This window comes from Sus scrofa, chromosome 13, assembly GCF_054392235.1.
Source record: "Sus scrofa isolate SSC_HxYL_T2T_F1_AM1 chromosome 13, Sscrofa_HxYL_maternal_Yorkshire_Landrace_v2.0, whole genome shotgun sequence".
Classification (NCBI taxonomy): Eukaryota; Metazoa; Chordata; class Mammalia; order Artiodactyla; family Suidae; genus Sus; species Sus scrofa.
The window spans coordinates 194,852,073-194,871,108 of record NC_139395.1 but is presented as its reverse complement, the minus strand read 5'-3'; the positions used below and the strand labels follow the sequence as shown (position 1 = coordinate 194,871,108).

The 19,036-nt window shown below is 35.9% G+C and overlaps 1 protein-coding gene and 1 long non-coding RNA gene across 11 annotated transcripts in view; one reads left to right on the top strand and one right to left on the bottom strand.

Annotated features, from left to right (window-relative positions):
* SAMSN1 (SAM domain, SH3 domain and nuclear localization signals 1) overlaps positions 1-10,033 on the top strand; it is a 47,428-nt gene extending 37,395 nt beyond the window's left edge. For both annotated transcript variants that reach the window (XM_021070816.2, XM_021070815.2), the window contains one exon: positions 8,827-10,033. In XM_021070816.2, the coding sequence (XP_020926475.1) occupies positions 8,827-9,029 (203 nt within the window). In that variant the 3' untranslated portion in view covers positions 9,030-10,033. The remainder of the gene's footprint in view (positions 1-8,826) is intronic.
* The window catches only part of LOC102161811 (uncharacterized), a 277,061-nt gene that overhangs the window by 157,204 nt on the left and 100,821 nt on the right, over positions 1-19,036 (bottom strand). The window contains exon 5 of one of the 9 annotated variants that reach the window (XR_014824999.1): positions 9,271-12,715. The exons of the other annotated variants lie outside the window; for them this stretch is intronic. This is a non-coding gene — a long non-coding RNA (uncharacterized LOC102161811). Of the gene's footprint in view, positions 1-9,270; positions 12,716-19,036 lie in introns of those variants that run through there. 9 annotated transcript variants of the gene reach the window in all.

Genomic DNA, 19,036 nt, shown 5'->3' with positions numbered 1-19,036 from the left:
TCACATATCTAGAACCCAGTTTCCTAAATATATTAGAAATACAATCTACTATATCCTGGTCTTAGAAAACAAAACACAGTATCTCCAAAGCATGATATGACTTTCAATGTTTAATATAAAAAAGTACAAATTCCCTGAATTATTTCCCTTCATGTAACTTTAGAAAACAGTACTTGAAGGTCACTAGAGGTTGATGATTTAATAATAGCCAGTAATGTACAAACATATCCACACTGAGCCAAATTCTGGGAGATGAAAAATGGAAAAAATGCAGATTCAACCAGTGTTTGTTGTCAGCATACAACTCTGAGATTTTTCTTCTTTTAATCTTATGGTCTAAAGTAGTATTAGAATATACATGTCAAAAAGATGCATATTGCCTGTTAGGCTATTCTGACTGAAAGCTATTTATCTTATATGAAACTGCTTTGCTCAAGAAATAAAGAAGAATGACTTCTATTTGTTGATAAGATGGTGAGTTGTGATGATTCGGCACCATACTGCTGCATGCTTATTTTTATCTATTTTCTACTCTGTGAATCATATCTTCTACAGCCATCCTAAAGATTAAATGCACAACCTTCATGTACCTTGAATGATAAAGACCTTGAATAGATGGCTGTATAAAACTGAAACATTATTAAAAACAAATGCATGTCATAGTCACAGGTTAAAAATAGTTTTTTTGTGAGTGTGGAAGAACGGGGTATGCAAATTGGCCAGGATTTTCTGTATGCATTTTATTTTGATCATTGAATGATATCAGTTTGGGGAACATCAATAAATTCCTAGTTTAGAGCTCCATTGCTTCTTAGGTGGGGGACTGGAAAATTTTGCTTTGCTTATCATTCAATAAAAATCACTCAGTATAAAAATTGAGCAGAGTGGGGACCTGTTTTGAGGACAGGAGTGATAGCTTTGAAATAATGAAGAGAAGACCACAAGCTCCGTGTGAGTCTTTAATACATCCAGAGGGACCAAGAAGATGAGGGATAGAACAGAGACAAACAGAAATCTAAGACTTGGAGCAAAAAATTTCCCTTTTAGCATTGTACCCACTTTGACCTTGAAAATGTTAACTAGATGAAACTTTTTTTTAGGTCACTGATTGACAGGACGTAAAGATGCTTCTCCAACAAGCTGATAGTAGGGCTAGTGATCACAATATTGCCTCGAGTAGAATAAGGACTTTGACTTCTACAATCCTAGGCAAGACCAGTACACAGATATTCTGAGTATTTTTCTCACGTTACTTTAGAACTGAGCAGAATTAGGCCACTGGCTCCTTCAGCTGGGAATCTAAATGGTTAGAAGCAGAAGAAAAATTAGGGTGAAATGCTCGGCCCTTAAAGAGCAGAATCTGTTTATTTTGTGCACATTAGATTTTCCCCATTTATCATCTGGATTTGAAAATGGTTTGTTTATTTTGAATAAATATTCCCAGCAAGGGAAAGGAGAATAAAGAATGTGTGTGTGTGTGTGTGTGTGTGTTGTTCCATAAACACAACCTTCAAGACCCTTTTGCCTTGCTGGGAAATGCCTCTTTAGAATAATAAGATAGTTAACTGCTGTTTATAGTAAATATTTTCATTTTATTCTGAACTTGTTTTTCTTTTCCTATATTTAGAGGCACTTTGATGTGTCTTAAAAGTGTGTCTATGAGAATGTGTACTATTGTCCTTGGAGAAAAATAGGTGATGGAAATATCTTGTCATCCCTATAGCACAGGTATAATTACATTTTAAATTGAAAACAAAAAACAACCTAGTAACAGAATAAGCAAACTATTCTAGAATCTGTATATAACATATTTTAGGAACTACCTGCAACCTTTGTTGGCAGTGCTCAGTGAGGAGGAAGGGGGAAGGGTGGGTGGGTTTTGTGCCAGGCTGTTGGTACCAGCTGTGGTCACAGCAGCCCCTCATTGCTCAACTATCCCCAGTTGTGCCTTCCTGCCTGCCTACCTGCCCAAAACAGTGCAGGGCAAATGGCAAGGCCCAGCCAGGAGCCTGGAACATGAGCTGCCAGCAGGGGAGATTTGTAGTTCCGCCAAGCAGCAGTCCAGCAGTTGGCCTGACAGCGTGCCAGTGTAGCCTGGTGCCTTAGCCCCTGACATGTGTGCCTGGTGTTTCCAACCAACTTGCCATATGATTTGGATCTAGATTCAAGAAATGTACAGCTTTTAAGAAAATAATGCTAACCATCCACATAGGCAGAATAGAAAAGGCACACAGACATTTTATTTTTATGTATTTATAAATATGCATTTAATATCTACTTCTAGCCATAGCCATTTTGCTTTATGCAATTTACTTTCTTCAGATTTCTCTTGGCTTTACCTCCCCACCACCAAGATTCAAATTATGGTACATGCCATATTCTACGTAATACAAAGAACAATAAAACCAGAAACATTTTTGTACTTCAAGCAGAGAACAATCCTCAGAAGAAAGAATTCATAGAATTTTCATTTCCATCACATAAGGAACTTATAATGTCTGTACATGTAGGACGTTCCTGTACTTGAATGCACTATGATTGTGTACTCGGCATGGCTTTTTAACAATTATCTTGGCCAAACAAGACTGAATCCTCTACTACCATGTGCCTTCCCAAAGCCCCTAGAACCTTGCTTTGCATTGAGTGGATGCTTGTAGAATTCATACATGTTGAATGAAGGAATGAAGAAATTTGCAGACAGTGAGCAAAACTTTTTTTCTGGTTATAAAACTTAAACTCCCCTGCAAAACTTCGTCACACATCAAAGTTTTTGTAACAGTCAGGGGGTGTTGGTATGTGTTGTCAAGATTAATTTTATACATATGCTAACCATGTATTCATATGAGTTTGCAAGAATGTAAATGAGTGCATTTCTAGAAAGCAGTAATGCAAAAACTTTCAAAGTTTAAAATGTGCATACTTTTGTATCCAGAAATTCCAGTGTTAGGATGTCTGATCAGCTTCTACAAATGCATAAAAATTCTAACTAAACTACTAGTTTTAGTTCAAAACTAAAACCAATGTGAACTTCCATTAATATTAATTTGTTAGAAGGAAATTAAACTGTTATGCAATAATAAAGTAGTATGAAGGTATTAAGAGAATGAAATGGTGCTGACATGAAAACATCCAAAACATATTAAAGGGAAAGAGCAAACTGTAGATCAGTAATACGCAGTCATCCTATTTTTGACAAATAATAATATATTTTAAAATAATGAAATTAGGTTATTTTTTCACCGTGTCAAATAAACAGGTGCATAAGTATGATTACGCATAATTTGACACCTGCGTTAAGTACGATTTGACCCTTGTTATTGTATAAGTAATACAATATTAATTTCCCAAGGCCCCTAATTTAGCATATAATGATAGTTTTTCATATTATTTTCTCACTTTCAAAAGTCCAGTATGACAACTCAATCAAGGGTAAATATTTCCTGGGACCAAAGCTTTTCATGGGGATGTGTGCTTGGGCAAAATGGCAGCCTAATGTGCTGTCCCTGTAGGTGCTGAGTGATTGGATCTCGAATGAATGTGCCTCTGCCCTACTGAAGGAGCCAGCATAGTGGAAGTGGAAGTTGCTGTGAGTGTAAGTGAAAAGATGTACTCCCCAGAAGACAGCCCATCAGAGGATAGACTATGATGGGAGATTGCCCCAAGAGGTTTCCTAAAAGAGGGAGGTCATTTCGACTCCATATCCCTCATGGCCTCAAGAAAACAGTAACTGGTTGATTTCCCATGAAGGGATTCTTGTTTTTTTTTTTTTTTTTCCAAAAGATGAGTTAGTATTCAAACAAAATAAATGTCAACTATTCACTAAATTAATATTGAAGTGTTCAGATAATTTAAGAATGTGGTTAAGATAAAACCAGAAAAAACTAAGAGTTACACCATATTGCCTCCTGATCGTCCCTCCAAGGACAACACTACCTCTGGACAAATAAACACAGCCATAGTTACCTGGAGACTGCTTGATTTGGGGTTTGAAGTGACTCAAATGGGACTACAAATGAGGCCAAGATTTTGAGCCATTCTAAGATGTATAAGCCTGGTTTTTCCTCTTTGGAGATGGTACCAGGCTAGAGAAAAGAGGAGGATAATACTTAATACTCAAGGCATATCTTCATTTGAATTTCAACAAAATTTCCTATTTGATCTTCTTTAGTTCATACTTCCTTTAGTGAATCTAAATATTACATTCTTTTTATTTTAAAAAGTTACAAAAATTTTGCTTGGTCAGATATTTTCCTATGCCCTCTTGATTGCATTATTTTAGAGTACTTGGCCTCAAGAAATAAGGCTTCAGACCTAAGGTAAACAAGACAATAAGGCCCAAATCTGGAATATCTGGGTAAAGAAAACTGGCAAAGTCAAGCGAAAACTAGTAGTTTACATTTTTATTAGATCTTTAACTTTCTAATATGTGAATATAGGGCACATTTCTCTCCTTAGGGCATGAGAACTTTTTCCCATAATTAGGATCTAGTTTGATTTCCTTAAAGCCTTCTTTACTTTCAGTATAATTGAGATTGCTTATACTTAATTAAATGTTGCAACTCAATATAATTATTTTATAAATAATTATATTAGCTGTCTTATGTTCTAATTACCCTGCCACTTTTTTTTTTTCTTTTCTTTTCTAGGGCCAGACCCATGGCATCTGGAGGTTCCCAGGCTAGGGGTCTAATCAGAGCTAGAGCTGCCGGCCTATGCCAGAGCCATAGCAATGCGGGATCCAAGCCACGGCTGTGACCTACATCACAGCTCATGGCAACGCTGGATCTTTAACCCACTGAGCAAGGCCAGGGATTGAACCTGTAACCTCGTGGTTCCTAGTCGGATTCGCTAACCACTGTGCCACAGCGGGAACTCATCATGACATTTATCTCCATTGATAATGACCTTACTTTTGAACTACGGGCTTTATACAATTCCATAAATTTTTTGCTAAAATATAAAATATTTTAATATTCAAATTAGTTCTTTATGACAAAATTTCTCCTAAATATTTCTTAAAATAATTATCTTCATTATATAAAGTACAGAACTGTTTTGAGTTGCTTTCTCTATTTATGCCTGCTGTTAGCTAGTAGCAATTATGGGTACCCTTTATAAAAATATTTAATAATTCTCCAATATGCCTAGATTTGAAAATATATACATTTGGGGATATTTGCAAGCCATCCATGGGATTTATTAAAAAATAGTACTATTTAAGTATTTTTGTTCTTTATTAAAATAAAATATAAAACATTGTAGACAATGTGAGAAATATAGAGGAAATCTGAAATTTCAACATTCTCATTTGTGAAATATATGTCTATGTTTTTACACAATTTTAAGAATGGAATAATTAAATTATATATACTAATTTTTAAACTCAACCTATTGTCAGAAATATTTTGGTGTACAAAGATGAACTCACATATCCTATAGCAAGTCTGTAAGTTTGTCCGCAAACTGTTTCCTATTCCAGTGTGTTACTTGCCTCGTTAGCTCAGACAACTGGACCATGGGACAAAACTGATTAAGGTTATAGTTTCAATTTCTAGGTAGGCCGGTTAGCTTTACTCCGTTTCATGGCCACATGAAGGGACAAAATGACAATGTGGATATATTAGGATGAATTCATCCCCTCTGCTGGAAAAACCACCAAGACCTAGGTTTGTGCCAATCCCTAAGTCATTAGTGTCAAGACGAAGAAAAAAAAAAAACAAGGAGTGGAAAATCTTGACCCTCCAAATACAAAAACTGAATGTTAGTTTTCATTTCCATAATATAACTTAATGACCTGCCTTTTCTTTTTATAGTTACAGTTGAGGGGTTCCAGCTGATCACCTGCCTAAAATTATTGCAAGCCTGGTGGGAAGCTTTTGAGGAGGCATAGTTATGTTTTCACTTCAGTAGGAAATCATTTAGCAAATTACTGCTGTTCTGTAAATTACTGTGCAGCGTAACTTTCATACTGAGAAACTATTTCCTTTTACCATCAAAATTGCAGATGAAAGGTTTCTACAATAAATAACCTGTATTTAAAACAAACCACTCCTAGAATTTGGAGAATATGATATAGCACTTCTCAGGTGGAAACAAAAACAAACGCATTTTATTACTAATATTAAAAAATGACACATTCTCCGTTAAAGTCAGATTTTCATTTGTTTACATTGTGACCTTTTGAAGTGAACATATAGAGACTTCTGAGTATGAAATAACAAGCTAAGTACTTATTCTTTGAAAGGAAAGGAGCTAATTTTGGAAATCAGAGTTCTTTAAGCCTGAGTTTTATATTGTGTAAAGCGCCCCACAATCAGTGATCAACCTAAATAGAACACGGTTTGGGGAGCAGTTATTCATTATGCCAAGTCCTGTTTTGGATGTCAGTATGAAGGAAATGAATCCAGTTCTTTCAATTTTTTTTTTAATATAATGATTTTTATTTTTTTCCATTATGGCTGGTTTATAGTTCTGTCAATTTTCTACTATACAGCGTGGTAACCCAGTTACACATACATATATATATACATATATATATATATTCTTTTTTCTCACATTATTATGCTCCATCATAAGTGACCAGACATAGTTCCCAGTGCTACACAGCAGGATCTCGTTGCTAATCCGCTCCAAAGGCAATAGTTTGCATCTATTAACCCCAAGCGCCCCATCCATCCCACAGTTCTTTCAATTTTGTGTTGAGGTAGTCAGCCCAAATATCATCCAGAGAAATATAGCCTTATCCCCACAACTATTCATACTCAAGAGGATCACACTCCAAACATGGTGATCACTGTTGATGCGGCAGGAAGCACTGCAAAAAGACTAATTCCTTTGGCCTTTTCCAAAAACACTTGCATAAAGGATTACAGAACTGGCTCTTTCATTTCACTGGCAATAAGACTGAAAAGCAGAGGAAGAAGAGAAAGTTTTTCTTAGAGAATGAAGTCCCATTTCAGTGCTGCCTTTTCCTAAAAGAAGGGCTTGGAAACAAAAATGAATGGCTGATACTCATAAAGACTAGTCAATATTAAGTAGATTTCCCCAAACCTAAAGGTTGTTATAACTGATAAAGAGAAAATGCTTCATGATAGCTAACATTTTAACATAACAATCACAACAGGTGTATATTAAAGTTAAAGCTCCTTATACTTAAAACTAGTTAAAACTAGGCATTAGACAAATTTCTGATTCTTGAATCCACAGTTAAGTTGTGGCAAATGTGGGGAAGATTCAGAAGGGCATACATGTGGCTTCGTCGTTACAAATAAAAACTTTGAGGTAAAGGTTAAAAGAACTATCATGAGTCATTTCGAAGATAAGTAGACTGAAATATTATTTTTATCATTTTTTCCAACCTTTCTCAATCTGTTACGCATATAAACCACAGAACACAGAAAACAATTTAAGTGACTCTTTTCTCAACTCCTTCTTGAAAGGTACATAACTAGTACCATTCATTTATAAGAACTTAATTCATTACATATAAGGATGTGAAGGCACTGAGGATCAATTCTCTCTTATAATAGAGGTTGATAACAACTGGATACACAGTGGACCATAAATTAATGTTGGCAGGATATCTGAAGCCCAGGAAATACAATTAAAATCAGGATATGTGTAGACAAGATAAAGGGCGGGTTTTCAAAAGATAATTACTTATGAGTCTATTGAGGAAAATTATACAAGTTCCTCTTCCAAGGATTCCCTCACTGGAATGGGATGAAGTGTAGAGCCTGTGAAGGCAGAGGTCTTATTCCACCTTGAAATGTATGTTCTTCCAGTGTAGGGATTTTCAAATGTCCAAAGTGGAGGAGCCCCAAGATTGAAAGAGGAAATAGCAAGACATGCTGACAGAACTGAGAGGTGGTAACCTAAGATCCATCTCCTCTCCTAGAAACTCTTGTCATGATGCAGAGAAACACGTATTTCCTGGTGTGAGGAAGTACAAAGAAAGAGACTTCACATTGACAAAGAGAACACTGACGCTAAAGATTCATGAGAAGAGTAAATCGACAGGGCTGCTTAGGTTCTTTAGAACTATCTTCCATTATATCTGTAATATTAATTTTTTGTCCTAAAAAGATAAGTTGAATCTAGAATATTGCTTTGATGACAGAGAATTACCTACATGAATATAAAAATTGTTAATCAGAACTATAAAAAAAGAGGTAGAAGAGAAACTACAAAAGGTAGATGCAATGGATATAGTGTTTTACTATCTAGAAGCAATCTGGTTTCTATGTCCACATTTCTGATGAAAGCAAACAGGAAAATTCTGGATACTCTAAGTTATAAGAGTTAAGTTCTAAGTTATTGAACGCCTAACTATGTATCATTGCCCACAGTGATCTTTTATTCATTAATCCACATTATCATGATTCTAGAATTATTCACAAAGCTCACTGTTGGCTTGAATTGTACATTTAAACTACGAATGACTTTTTCCAATGTTACTTTAAGGAGTATTTGGACAAGGCATCAGTCACACTGTGGATACAATCTGCTTTCTCTGGCAACTTATCATTAATGTAAAACGAGGGTCCATATTGATCTTCACTTATGTAAGCATTTCACATAAATTCCATGAAACTGCAAGTGAGCAAGAGAGGGCAAACTTTGTCTTCTAAGAAAACAGTGGCTTGGATATTTGAGTGTAAACATCTCTATATATATAATAAATAAATATATCGTTTACTTACAGAAGTTTCAATTGTAATGAAGTCAAGATTAGAGCAGTTAAAATAGCTTGAAGATGAATGACTATATGAATAAAACTGTTCTTGGCTTTTCCTAACTGATGCCCTCTTTTTTTTCCATTTGCAGCTGTTCAAGAGCAAGAAAATGAATCCATGCCCCCATCCTTTAGCGCAGACATCTCCTTAAATAAGTCACAGTTAGATGACTGCCCAAGGGACTCTGGTTGTTATATCTCATCAGAAAATTCAGATAATGGTAAAGAAGATCTGGAGTCTGAAAATCTATCTGACATGGTACAGAAGATTGCTATCACAGAGCCAATCGACTAAACACACTTTCTCAACTCTATACCTACAGATATGTTCCACTTAAGCTCTTCTTGAACTAAAAGATCAAATAGGAGAAGAAAAGTATTTGTAGATACAAAAAAAGTTTTAAGGGGAATGATTGTACATAAAAGGTCATATCTCTAACATTTATAAGTATTATAAATAATATGTATATTTATTACTTTAAAAGCTACGTGTTAATATTTCACTTGCCTGTATCAGAAAAAGTATAGTGGGTTTTCTTGTTGTTGTTGTTCTTTTTTTTCTTTTTAGGGCCACACCCACAGAATATAGAAGTTCCCAGGCTAGGGGCGAATCAGAGCTACAGCTGCCGGCCTGGCCTACGCCATAGCCACAGCAAAACAGGATCTGAGCTGCATCTGTGATCTACACCATGGCTCATGGCAATGGCAGATCCTTAACCCACTGAGCAAGGCCAGGGATCAAACCTATATCCTCATGGATCATAGTTAGGTTCATTAACCACTGAGCCACAAAGGGAACTTGTATATTTATTACTTTAAATGCTTACATGTTAATATTTCACTTGCCTGTAACAGAAAAAGTATAGTGTAAGTGAGATATAATGTGGTATATTAGGTATAAGTTTTATTTGGCTTTATTTTATAAGTACAAAATGATTTTGCCAAAAAACTCTTCTTTTTATACCTGCTAGTTTTGAATTTGTGTACATTACTGAATGTATAGTAATGGAGCATGTGTCTGTTTAACCAATTGTCCAAGCAGCATTTTACATTCATTTTTATAATTACTAGGAAAGAATAAGTTAATATTGAAGGCATTTTATCCTGATCCATAGTGGACTTTTAGTAACTGGTTTTTGTTGATTTCTTCACCTATTCACTATAGATAACAATATGTTGTCAATTCTTATTGAGTAAAACTAATTTTAATAACTATACATGTCTTTCATCTTTGTGTAAATATTTTTAATTATGAAATGCTCTAATTTTACTAATAAAAAGAACCATGTGCATTTGGTATTTCCCAGACTACCATTACTTAAAGTAACAAAATACCTGCTACCAGACAAGTTTTATAGTCATTTCTATAATGTAAATGATTTCTGAATCAGTTACCTCACCTCAGCCTCTTTCTGAACTCCAGATCTGTGTTATCCAGCTTCCTGAATACTTCTATGTATTAGCTCAGGTTGGCATAAAAACAAACAAACAAAAACCAGCATAGACTGAGTGGCTAAAACAATAGAAATTTCTTTCTCACAGTCCTGGGAGCTAAAAGACCCAGATCATGTTGCCAGCATGTTGGGTTCTGGTGAGATCTCTCTTCCTGGCTTCCAGATACCCACCTTCTCACTGTGTCCTCACATGGCAGAGAGACAGCAAGCTCTCTGGTGTTTCTTCTTCCAAGGGTGTCCATCCTGTTATGAAGGCCCCACTCTCATGACCTGATCTAAACTTAATTATTTCCCAGACACCTATCTCCAAATCATACATTGGGACTTAAAGCTTCAACATATGAATTTGAGGAGATGGGGGAAATACAATTCAATCCATTGTACTCTAGGAAGCTTCAACTCAACATACCCAAATTCTTGCTTTTCTCTGCAAATTTGTCTCTCCTGTTTAATTGCTAATCTACTTCTCTCTTTAGTAGTACCCGGTACACCCAGCCAGTTACTCAGCACAGAAAATAATCTCTTGCTTCATCTCACATATATTCTTCTCATACAGATAAATAAGTGATCAAGCCCTATGGATCCTACCTATAGAAATGCTTTCCTATCTATGGCTTTGTATCCATTACCAGGGTTACTGTCTTGCTTTGGAAACTCACAATCTCAAGTATGAAATGAAGCAGTAATTTTCCAACTAACCTGTTTTTATCAATGTCCTACCTTCTAATCCCTCCTCCACAGAGTCTCCAGAAGGATCTTTCTAACACAAACATCTAACCACATACTTTCCAGGTTAAAACTTTTTGATGGCTTCTCATTGTCTTTGGTATAATATTTAAACCTTCCAGGATGTAGAAAGTCCTTCCCAACCACTTTTAATGCACTCTATGTATCATGTCTTTCCTCTCCTAACTCTCACTCTACCCTCTCTAACAATTGACTTGCCATTCCTTGAATTAACTTGTAATTCCTTGAAGTCACTTTACAACTTTTCTTATGTTTTTTTCTTTTCCTGGAGTAGCCCCTGCTCTTTTCTATATCCAGAAACCTCCCTCTGTTTTCTGTCTTGAGAATCACCCCAAATCACTTACTCTTTGACGTTTCCATGATGCTCTTTAGTGTTTTCCTCTTTGTGTTTCCATAGCAATGTGTATCTCTGTTGGTTATAACACTTATCATATTATACTTTATCTATTTGTATGATGCATGTCTTTCCAGGAGACTGTGACCTCCTATGACAGAGATTATTTTGTTTGGTCTTTTTAATATCTGGCATATAGGTGCAGAGTGGGTAATCCAAGTAATGCAGGTACAGAATGGGCATTTAAGGTTGTTTTGCTGGAGTGCATTAAATATAATTATTATTTCCATATGATACGTTCCATATTTATGCTTAGATTGATCTACTCAACTTATAGGTAAAGGCCTTCCAAAGTGACTTAAAAGTGATTTAAATAAATAAAACAAACACCTTGGGAAAAATAAGTAAACACAAAGTGTTATTTCAAATGCTGGGGGACAGCATCGCACTCTTAATCTCTAGTATATTTTTCCAGATCTGAGAGAGTTGATTCCAGATGTAGTGCCCAGGTCAGGGGAAGAGCATTTGTCTACTTCTGTTCTTCCCTCTCTAAAGCAGAAAAGATTGTTTAAATTTCTGATGTCCAACATGCTGGCTCCATCATGGTCCCACTCCTGCTAGGACTACCACTTCAAAAGATAATTCCAGGGCCTCCTTGGATGCAGCAAAACCACTGACCATAATCTTTAAACTTTTATCAACCTACTGTCTCAGGGAGGTCAAGCCAGTATAGCTTCTTTATGAAGATGCCAGGAAACTGCAGATTGGGAAGCATATAAGGAACTTCCTGATTGCAAAATGGTGGAAATTACCTGTGAAACCTACTCAGTCACAACTTTAATCCCTTCAAAATGAAGATATCAAATCAAGAATTTAGGGAAATACTTTTGAGCAGAAGTGCAGCAGAAGCCTTGAGGAGACTGAAGCAGAGGAAGAGAAATTGGATTCCCGCAAAGAGAGAAGAAAGGAGCAAAGTAGAGACCCCCAAGGGTTGGAGTTGCCAGTAGGATGGCCCTGTCACTGAGCACAGCACTGAAAAGCCATGTGTAGCAGAAGTACATACCACATTAAGGGAGCACTCCTGCCTTCACTTTACCTATTGATCTCCACAGCTCTAGTCTCAGCCTCTTTAGGTTTTTCCCTTGACCATGGAAAGCTGGATAAAGAGGAGGAGAAAAGTAAATCATCCATCCAAGGTTGTGAGGTAGTTGAGGGATTACACCTTCTACTGTTAGCTGGGAGAGAGACATAAGTCTAAGTCTTTAAAGAGTGTATGTGAAACAAACTTATGGCTACCAAAGGGGCAAAATGGGGCGGGGATAAATTAGAAGTTTGTAATTAACAGATACACACTCCTATATATAAAACAGATAATCAACAAGGACTTACTCTGTGGCACAGGAAACTCTGCTCAATATTCTGTAATAACCTATATGGGAAAAGAATCTGAAAAAGAATGGATATATATATGTATATAACTGATTCACTTTGCTTTATGCTTGAAACTAACATTGTAAATCAACATATTCTACTATAACACAAAAATTAAGTTAAAAATAAAAGAGTAGATGTGAAGGTGGTTCAAGGCTTGATATTTTAATGTTTATCAGAGGATTATACTGGCTTTATGTTTCTAGGCTGAAACCTGGCCAAAGTCCCAATCTCATTTATTTAATAATTCAAGAATATTTATACGTGGAATATATATATATACTGTCCAAGACTATTGAATAAAGGCCTTTTGTATCAGATAATCCAGATCAAAATCTTACCACAGCCTTACACTGGAATCAACTGAGCTTTTCAGTATGGAAATGTTGTGTAAAAACCATTCTGGAATGCCGTGATTATTCTGATCCCCAGGATAGCCTACATTTACAGATTCAAGTATGCTGTGGCAGGATGCATGGTTAGAGAAGTTTTATTTCAAGAAAATGGATAAAATCTTTGTAACACTTTTTTGATAAAAGCAAAAATTAGATGATTTAAATTCTGGTTTCCCTCCCTCCCATTCTATTGCTGATATAAACACAAATGTATCTTCACCTTGAAGTATGTCATAAGTTTTTTAATCAACTTAATTGCAAGGAGAATTAATTAAGAAATAAAATAACTTTTGAAACTTCTAAAATGACAGGCACAGACAGCTAAAGATTTTCAGGTTTTAGACAACGTCCAGTTCACTGAGGTTATAGTCAAATGCCTTGCAACTTCCTGAGTGAGGCCAAATTGATGACATTTCATGTTGAGAAACTTCCGTTACAAGCATAAGTTCTGAGAAAAATAATGTGATGAAATTTTAGATACTCCATCACCCCACATATGCACGCACTTCCATCCCCCACCACTGATAAAGAAAACTGTATAACTAATCAGCATGCAAACTTCAAGTACTCTTCATAAAGTGGGAAGTCTTGCTAAAATTATGTAAAGGTTGAGAGCAATGAATAAGGAAAAAATATAGGCAAAAGAACAGCAGTTTTAAATCTGACCAGGTTTTTGGTTATGGAAATAAGACAGAAGTAACCCTCACTTTATGCTGCCTCTTATCCTACCACTGATTTCATCTCACCACCTCCAATGTTGACTAAACACATCGACAAGAGACCTGGTTTGAGGACTGTGTAACTTTGGGCAGGTCACTTATCCTCTGAGCTTATTTTTTCCCTCTACTATATATATGTGTGTATATATATATATATGATATTATATATATAATTAAAGTACTAATCCTCTGAGCTTATTTTTCCCTCTATTATATATATATATAAAGTACTAATATCCCATATTGTCAATTAAATGAGATGGTGTGTTCAAAGCAGTCAGCACAATGCATGCTATATGTGCATAAAAATTAATATCTGAACATAAAATCAAAGCAGTGCACATGCTACCATAATACTGGCATGATCTTGTAGTGATTTGAAATTCTTCAGACACAAATTGCCTGAGGGCTAAGATAACTGTGTAGTCCAGCAGCAATGAGGGAGTCAGCTGACTTAACAGACTTTTACAGATAAATCACCATTTTGGCATGACAGAATTTTTCTTTCTTTACTCCTGGCAGTTTAGTAGAGGCTATATTGTATTTAACTCCGATTCCTCACTCTTGGCACATGATAATGATAATCATGATAATCGTTTTTGAAGAATAAATGATTAATATCTAAATGAATGCCTATATTAAATAAATAAAAGATATGGGGTTATTACTATACCTTGGGTCCTGGGTTTTACAGCATAGAATCATAGATGATTGCATTATAGCCAACAGAGAAGTCCTTGCAAAGACACCCTCAGTGTAGATTTATATATTTGCAAAGCTTATGGGCATTTAGGCAAATGATATATCATGGGAAATCGAAGAGCAGAGAGGAGTTACCAGAATAATATGAGCTTTTCTTTAACACTCCCCACAGCCCCCCACTTTCCTACTCGATCATATAAACTTCTCACATACACAGAATACCATACACAGAAGCCACTAAAGAAGAACCTAAAAAAAAATGACATTAGTGTATTTAGGGATTCCTTTTGACCTCTGGGGTCCCTGGTGAGCCTGAGTACAAAGCCCCATTTCTTCACAAGAGGTGAAATCCTGATGCATAAGCTAAAGGATCATTTTCCTCTCTGAGTTCTTGGGCACTAGGCCAAGTGAATGGGCAGGAATCATTCCATTTGCAGAGTAAAATGGGGTGAAAAGCACTTCTGGCACACTTTGTCCATATAAATTATACTTGTTTGCAATTCATCAACTCCTTCTCTCCTTTATATCCATATGTAATGTAAATGATCATCTTTCTCTGAAGCTCTATAATGATGCACAGCTCAAAAATGTGATAGAATCAGCTAAAAGAGAGCAGATGGAAGTTTTTCCTCCAATATGCATATTCATAAAAAAAAAGAGAGAACTCAACAAAAGGAGATACAGAAGTACTTGTACCCGGGGGCTGCACAGACTTATGTACAACAGTAAGTTGGTTTTCTGCCACTATTCATTCTTGAAACCTTTACTCATTCATTCCTGCAGAAATCACTGAAAATGATCTGGAAAAAAAATCAGTCTTTCTGGATAGCAACAAATATATTTTCCTTTGGATTTTTATTGCACCTTAGAATCCATGATTCAGGGAAAAAATGGTTAAATATTTTACAAAAAAATAATTAAAGGACAAACTATGTAAAAAAGTGAAGACTTTAGTGTTCCTTTATCAGCATGGGCTATAGGTCTTTAAAAGCACCCTGTTAAATTGAATTGTATAGTAATGTTCAGAATAAAGTTCTGAATAATGAACTGTCTGGATGACACTTAGCTAGGTGGTTTTGTTAAGGTAATGAATATGGTATCAAGTGATATTGTGAAAGAGAGTTGCCATAAAAAAAGAAACATAAGGAAAGCATTCATTCAAAGGGTGGTTAAAATTTTGGTCAGATAACAAAAGAAGTACATTCATATGAAAATTAGGTGCTTCTCACTCTCCACTTGTGAAGCCCTGGTATCCACTCAGGGAGGCTAACCTAATGAACTATATCCTTGATCATAAATGCCCTCAGGTTCCTGTTAGGCTCAATGAATGGAAAGCCCCATCTGGAGACCAAAGGGAGAGAGGGGAGTAAAGTCAGGGTATTTGTTCTCTCCCTGAGGTCACCTTGTGCTGGCTGTCTCCCTTCATCAAAGGTCACTAGTCCCCCAAAGGTGACTTTTTGTAATGACTCGCTCCTTCAAAGTCTGGTAATTGCCTCTTTCTCTCATCTCCTACAGCTCATGTTTAAGAATAGCTCTGAGGCTGTTAGTTCTCACTACCTGCACAGACCTTAACAGGTCCCCAACTCTCCACCCTGTCCACACATGTGTAATTAGTCCCTTTATACCTAAGCCTCCTTGAATTACCCTAGTTTTGTTATACCATCTGTTTCCTGTTGGGAGCTGGTCTAGTGCACTGATCCACCACCATCGCTCATGACTTCCAGTTACTTAGGTCATGTTCTTGAGTCCAATGAGCACTGCTCTGTGATTCTAATATCACTATGTTTACATGTCTCAGGTCATTTCTATACCTCCATCCCTATCCCTACTAACAATTAAATAGTTTCAGGATAAAGCATTTCTATTAACACTGCCAAAACTCACCGCCTTTACCCTTTCAATTCCTTACCTATCTGTTTCCTGGTGCCCACCCACATATTTCTCCTTTTCCCAAGCAAATAAGACTCCATGGAATCAAGGTGACTGGTAGCATATAAACAGAGGTTTTCATGGCACAGTCCAGGCCAACCTGACTGCAAGAAACTCATGTTCTATCCTTTTCTAACAATTGAGCCCACAGTTCATTTTGCTATGAAACAAAGGGTCATTTTTCTTAGGTTAATATACCGTCTACCAACATTAACACCCATTCACCACCTATGTCAAAAAAAGAATGAATTAAGTGTATATTTTAGCAGCTTGCTGCCTAATCAGAAGTATTTAACATTATACCATTTTTTAAAATAAATATGATAGTACATAGCTACTAAAATATCCCCAGCAACTTTTCATTTCTAAAATTCATTAATTCTAAGTTATATTTCATCTGCAGTATCATCCACTAACATGGGTCTCTCAGAAAGCCTTAGGCCTCGATCTCTGAAGAGCGTTATTGTAAAATATGGATACCCAGATAATTTGCATGATTAATGAAAATATGTTTTAGAATATTAAACATTTAAGATGTTAGCATTTAGTAGGCTTTCTGACAGAAGTTAAAAGACTATTAGAATGACTGATGAATTGCTACAGTACATTAGCCCTCAGAACAGGGAATGTGCTAGAGGACATTTATGTAACTTCTTAGCATTCTTGTTTTTTTTTTTTTCCCCTTTCTCACCACCCCCACAACTAAGCTGTCTTTTCGTGACCTTGGTTCAGTTGTAAATGACCAACCATAGAACTTCGCAAATTTTTGAGGACTTAAAAATTACATGGAAAGCCATTGGCAGGAAGAAAGAAAGCAATTGTATGAGTCAGAGCTTTGCACATAATATTTGGCACATAGTAGGAGATGAGTATAAATATTTTAAAGAAATGAGACATCTGTTTTCATGGTTCAGAGGGTCTTACCTCAACACAGTGGAAAAAAAAAAGGAAATATAACATTCCTCCCTGGTTAGTGACAAGGTCACTGACAGTTTAGCTGTTCATAACTAGGGAATGTATTCAGATTTTTTCTTTCCACTTATTAGGAACTGTGTTTCAAATGAAACTCCATATGATGACATCTTTCTAGAGACTTTCATCTTTGATTTCTGCAGAGCTTATCAGTACCTATTTGGTCATTTATTTCCTCCTCTTGTTATACTTAGAGATGAAATATACCAGAAAGGACTGTCAAGGAGGTGTTTATATCCCTTCTGGGTAAAAAGTAAAATACCATTGGAAAGGTAGGACCACAAGAACTACCAAAATAAATCCTAAAAGTAGGAGCAGTAAGCTGCTTAATGGCCTTGCTTTGGGGGAGACAATTAACATTACTTTAATTTATGTGAGGTATTACCATGAAGTTATGAGCTCCCTCTCTGAGCTCTACTTGCCAAAGCCTTCTTCTTTAGATGGCATTTCTCTTAAAGTCTTATTTAGTTTATAGATCTCCAGCATTCACTTATTTTACAGCACCCTCATTCCGGTGTCAGTGAACATAGAGAAAAGCACACTGTTATACATCACTTAGAATCCCACCACACAGTCACTAATGCAAAAGTGAACAGGGCAAATATATCAGAAGATTTATTGCCCCCAAAGACAGAAGTTCTTAATCCATGGAAACTCACAAATGTTACCTTTTTTGGGAACAGAATCTTTGCAAATGTGATTAAGGATCTGAAGATAGGGAGTTTACCGTGGATTATATGGGTAGTCTCTAAATGCAATCACAAGTGTCCTTATAAGAGAGAAGAAAGAGCAGATCTGACACAGAAGGAAGAGAAGGCAATGTGATAACAGAACACAGATTTGAAGATGCTGGCTTTGACAACTGAAATGATGTATTCATTAAGATAAGGAATGCTAGCAGCTACAAGAAACGGGAAGAGTCAAGGAATGGATTTACCTCTAGTCCCTCAAAGGAAGTGTGACTGTGCAGACATGCTTTTTTGGCCCAGTGATACTGGTCCTGAACCTCTGATTTCCAGAACTCCAAGAATAAATTTCTGTTATTTTAAGCCACAGGGTTTGTGTTAGAGCCACAGGAAACTAATATAGTAAATAAACCATGCTCAGCCTTAAACAAAAGGATAGTGACCCCTATTCATGTTCATCTAGTACACCATGGGAACAAGTATATTATTAGCAGAAAGTTTAATACAAAAGTACATCAACATACATATGCTTTGAAAACTATGTATATTATTCTTCTTTACTTGGACATATGTTATGTGAATATGTTCAAGCAAACCATTTTTTTTAAACAGGACAAAAATCTCCTTCAATAAATAATAAGTTCCTGAATATGACAGTTAAGTATATGCTATTTTTTACCCTTAAGATGCTTAAAAATTTCACTTAATAAGAGTATGCTTTCTTTCATCCACACTTAGAACATAGCTATTATGTATTAAAGAGCATAATGCAAGTTTAAAATGTTCAAACATATTCTTCTTAAGAGTAAGAAAGAATACTCTTATTAAGTGACATTTTTAAACATCTTAAGGGAACCCTTCTGAACTGTTGGTAGGAATGTGAGCTGGTACAACCACTACAGAGAACAGAATGGAGGTACCTTAGAAAATTAT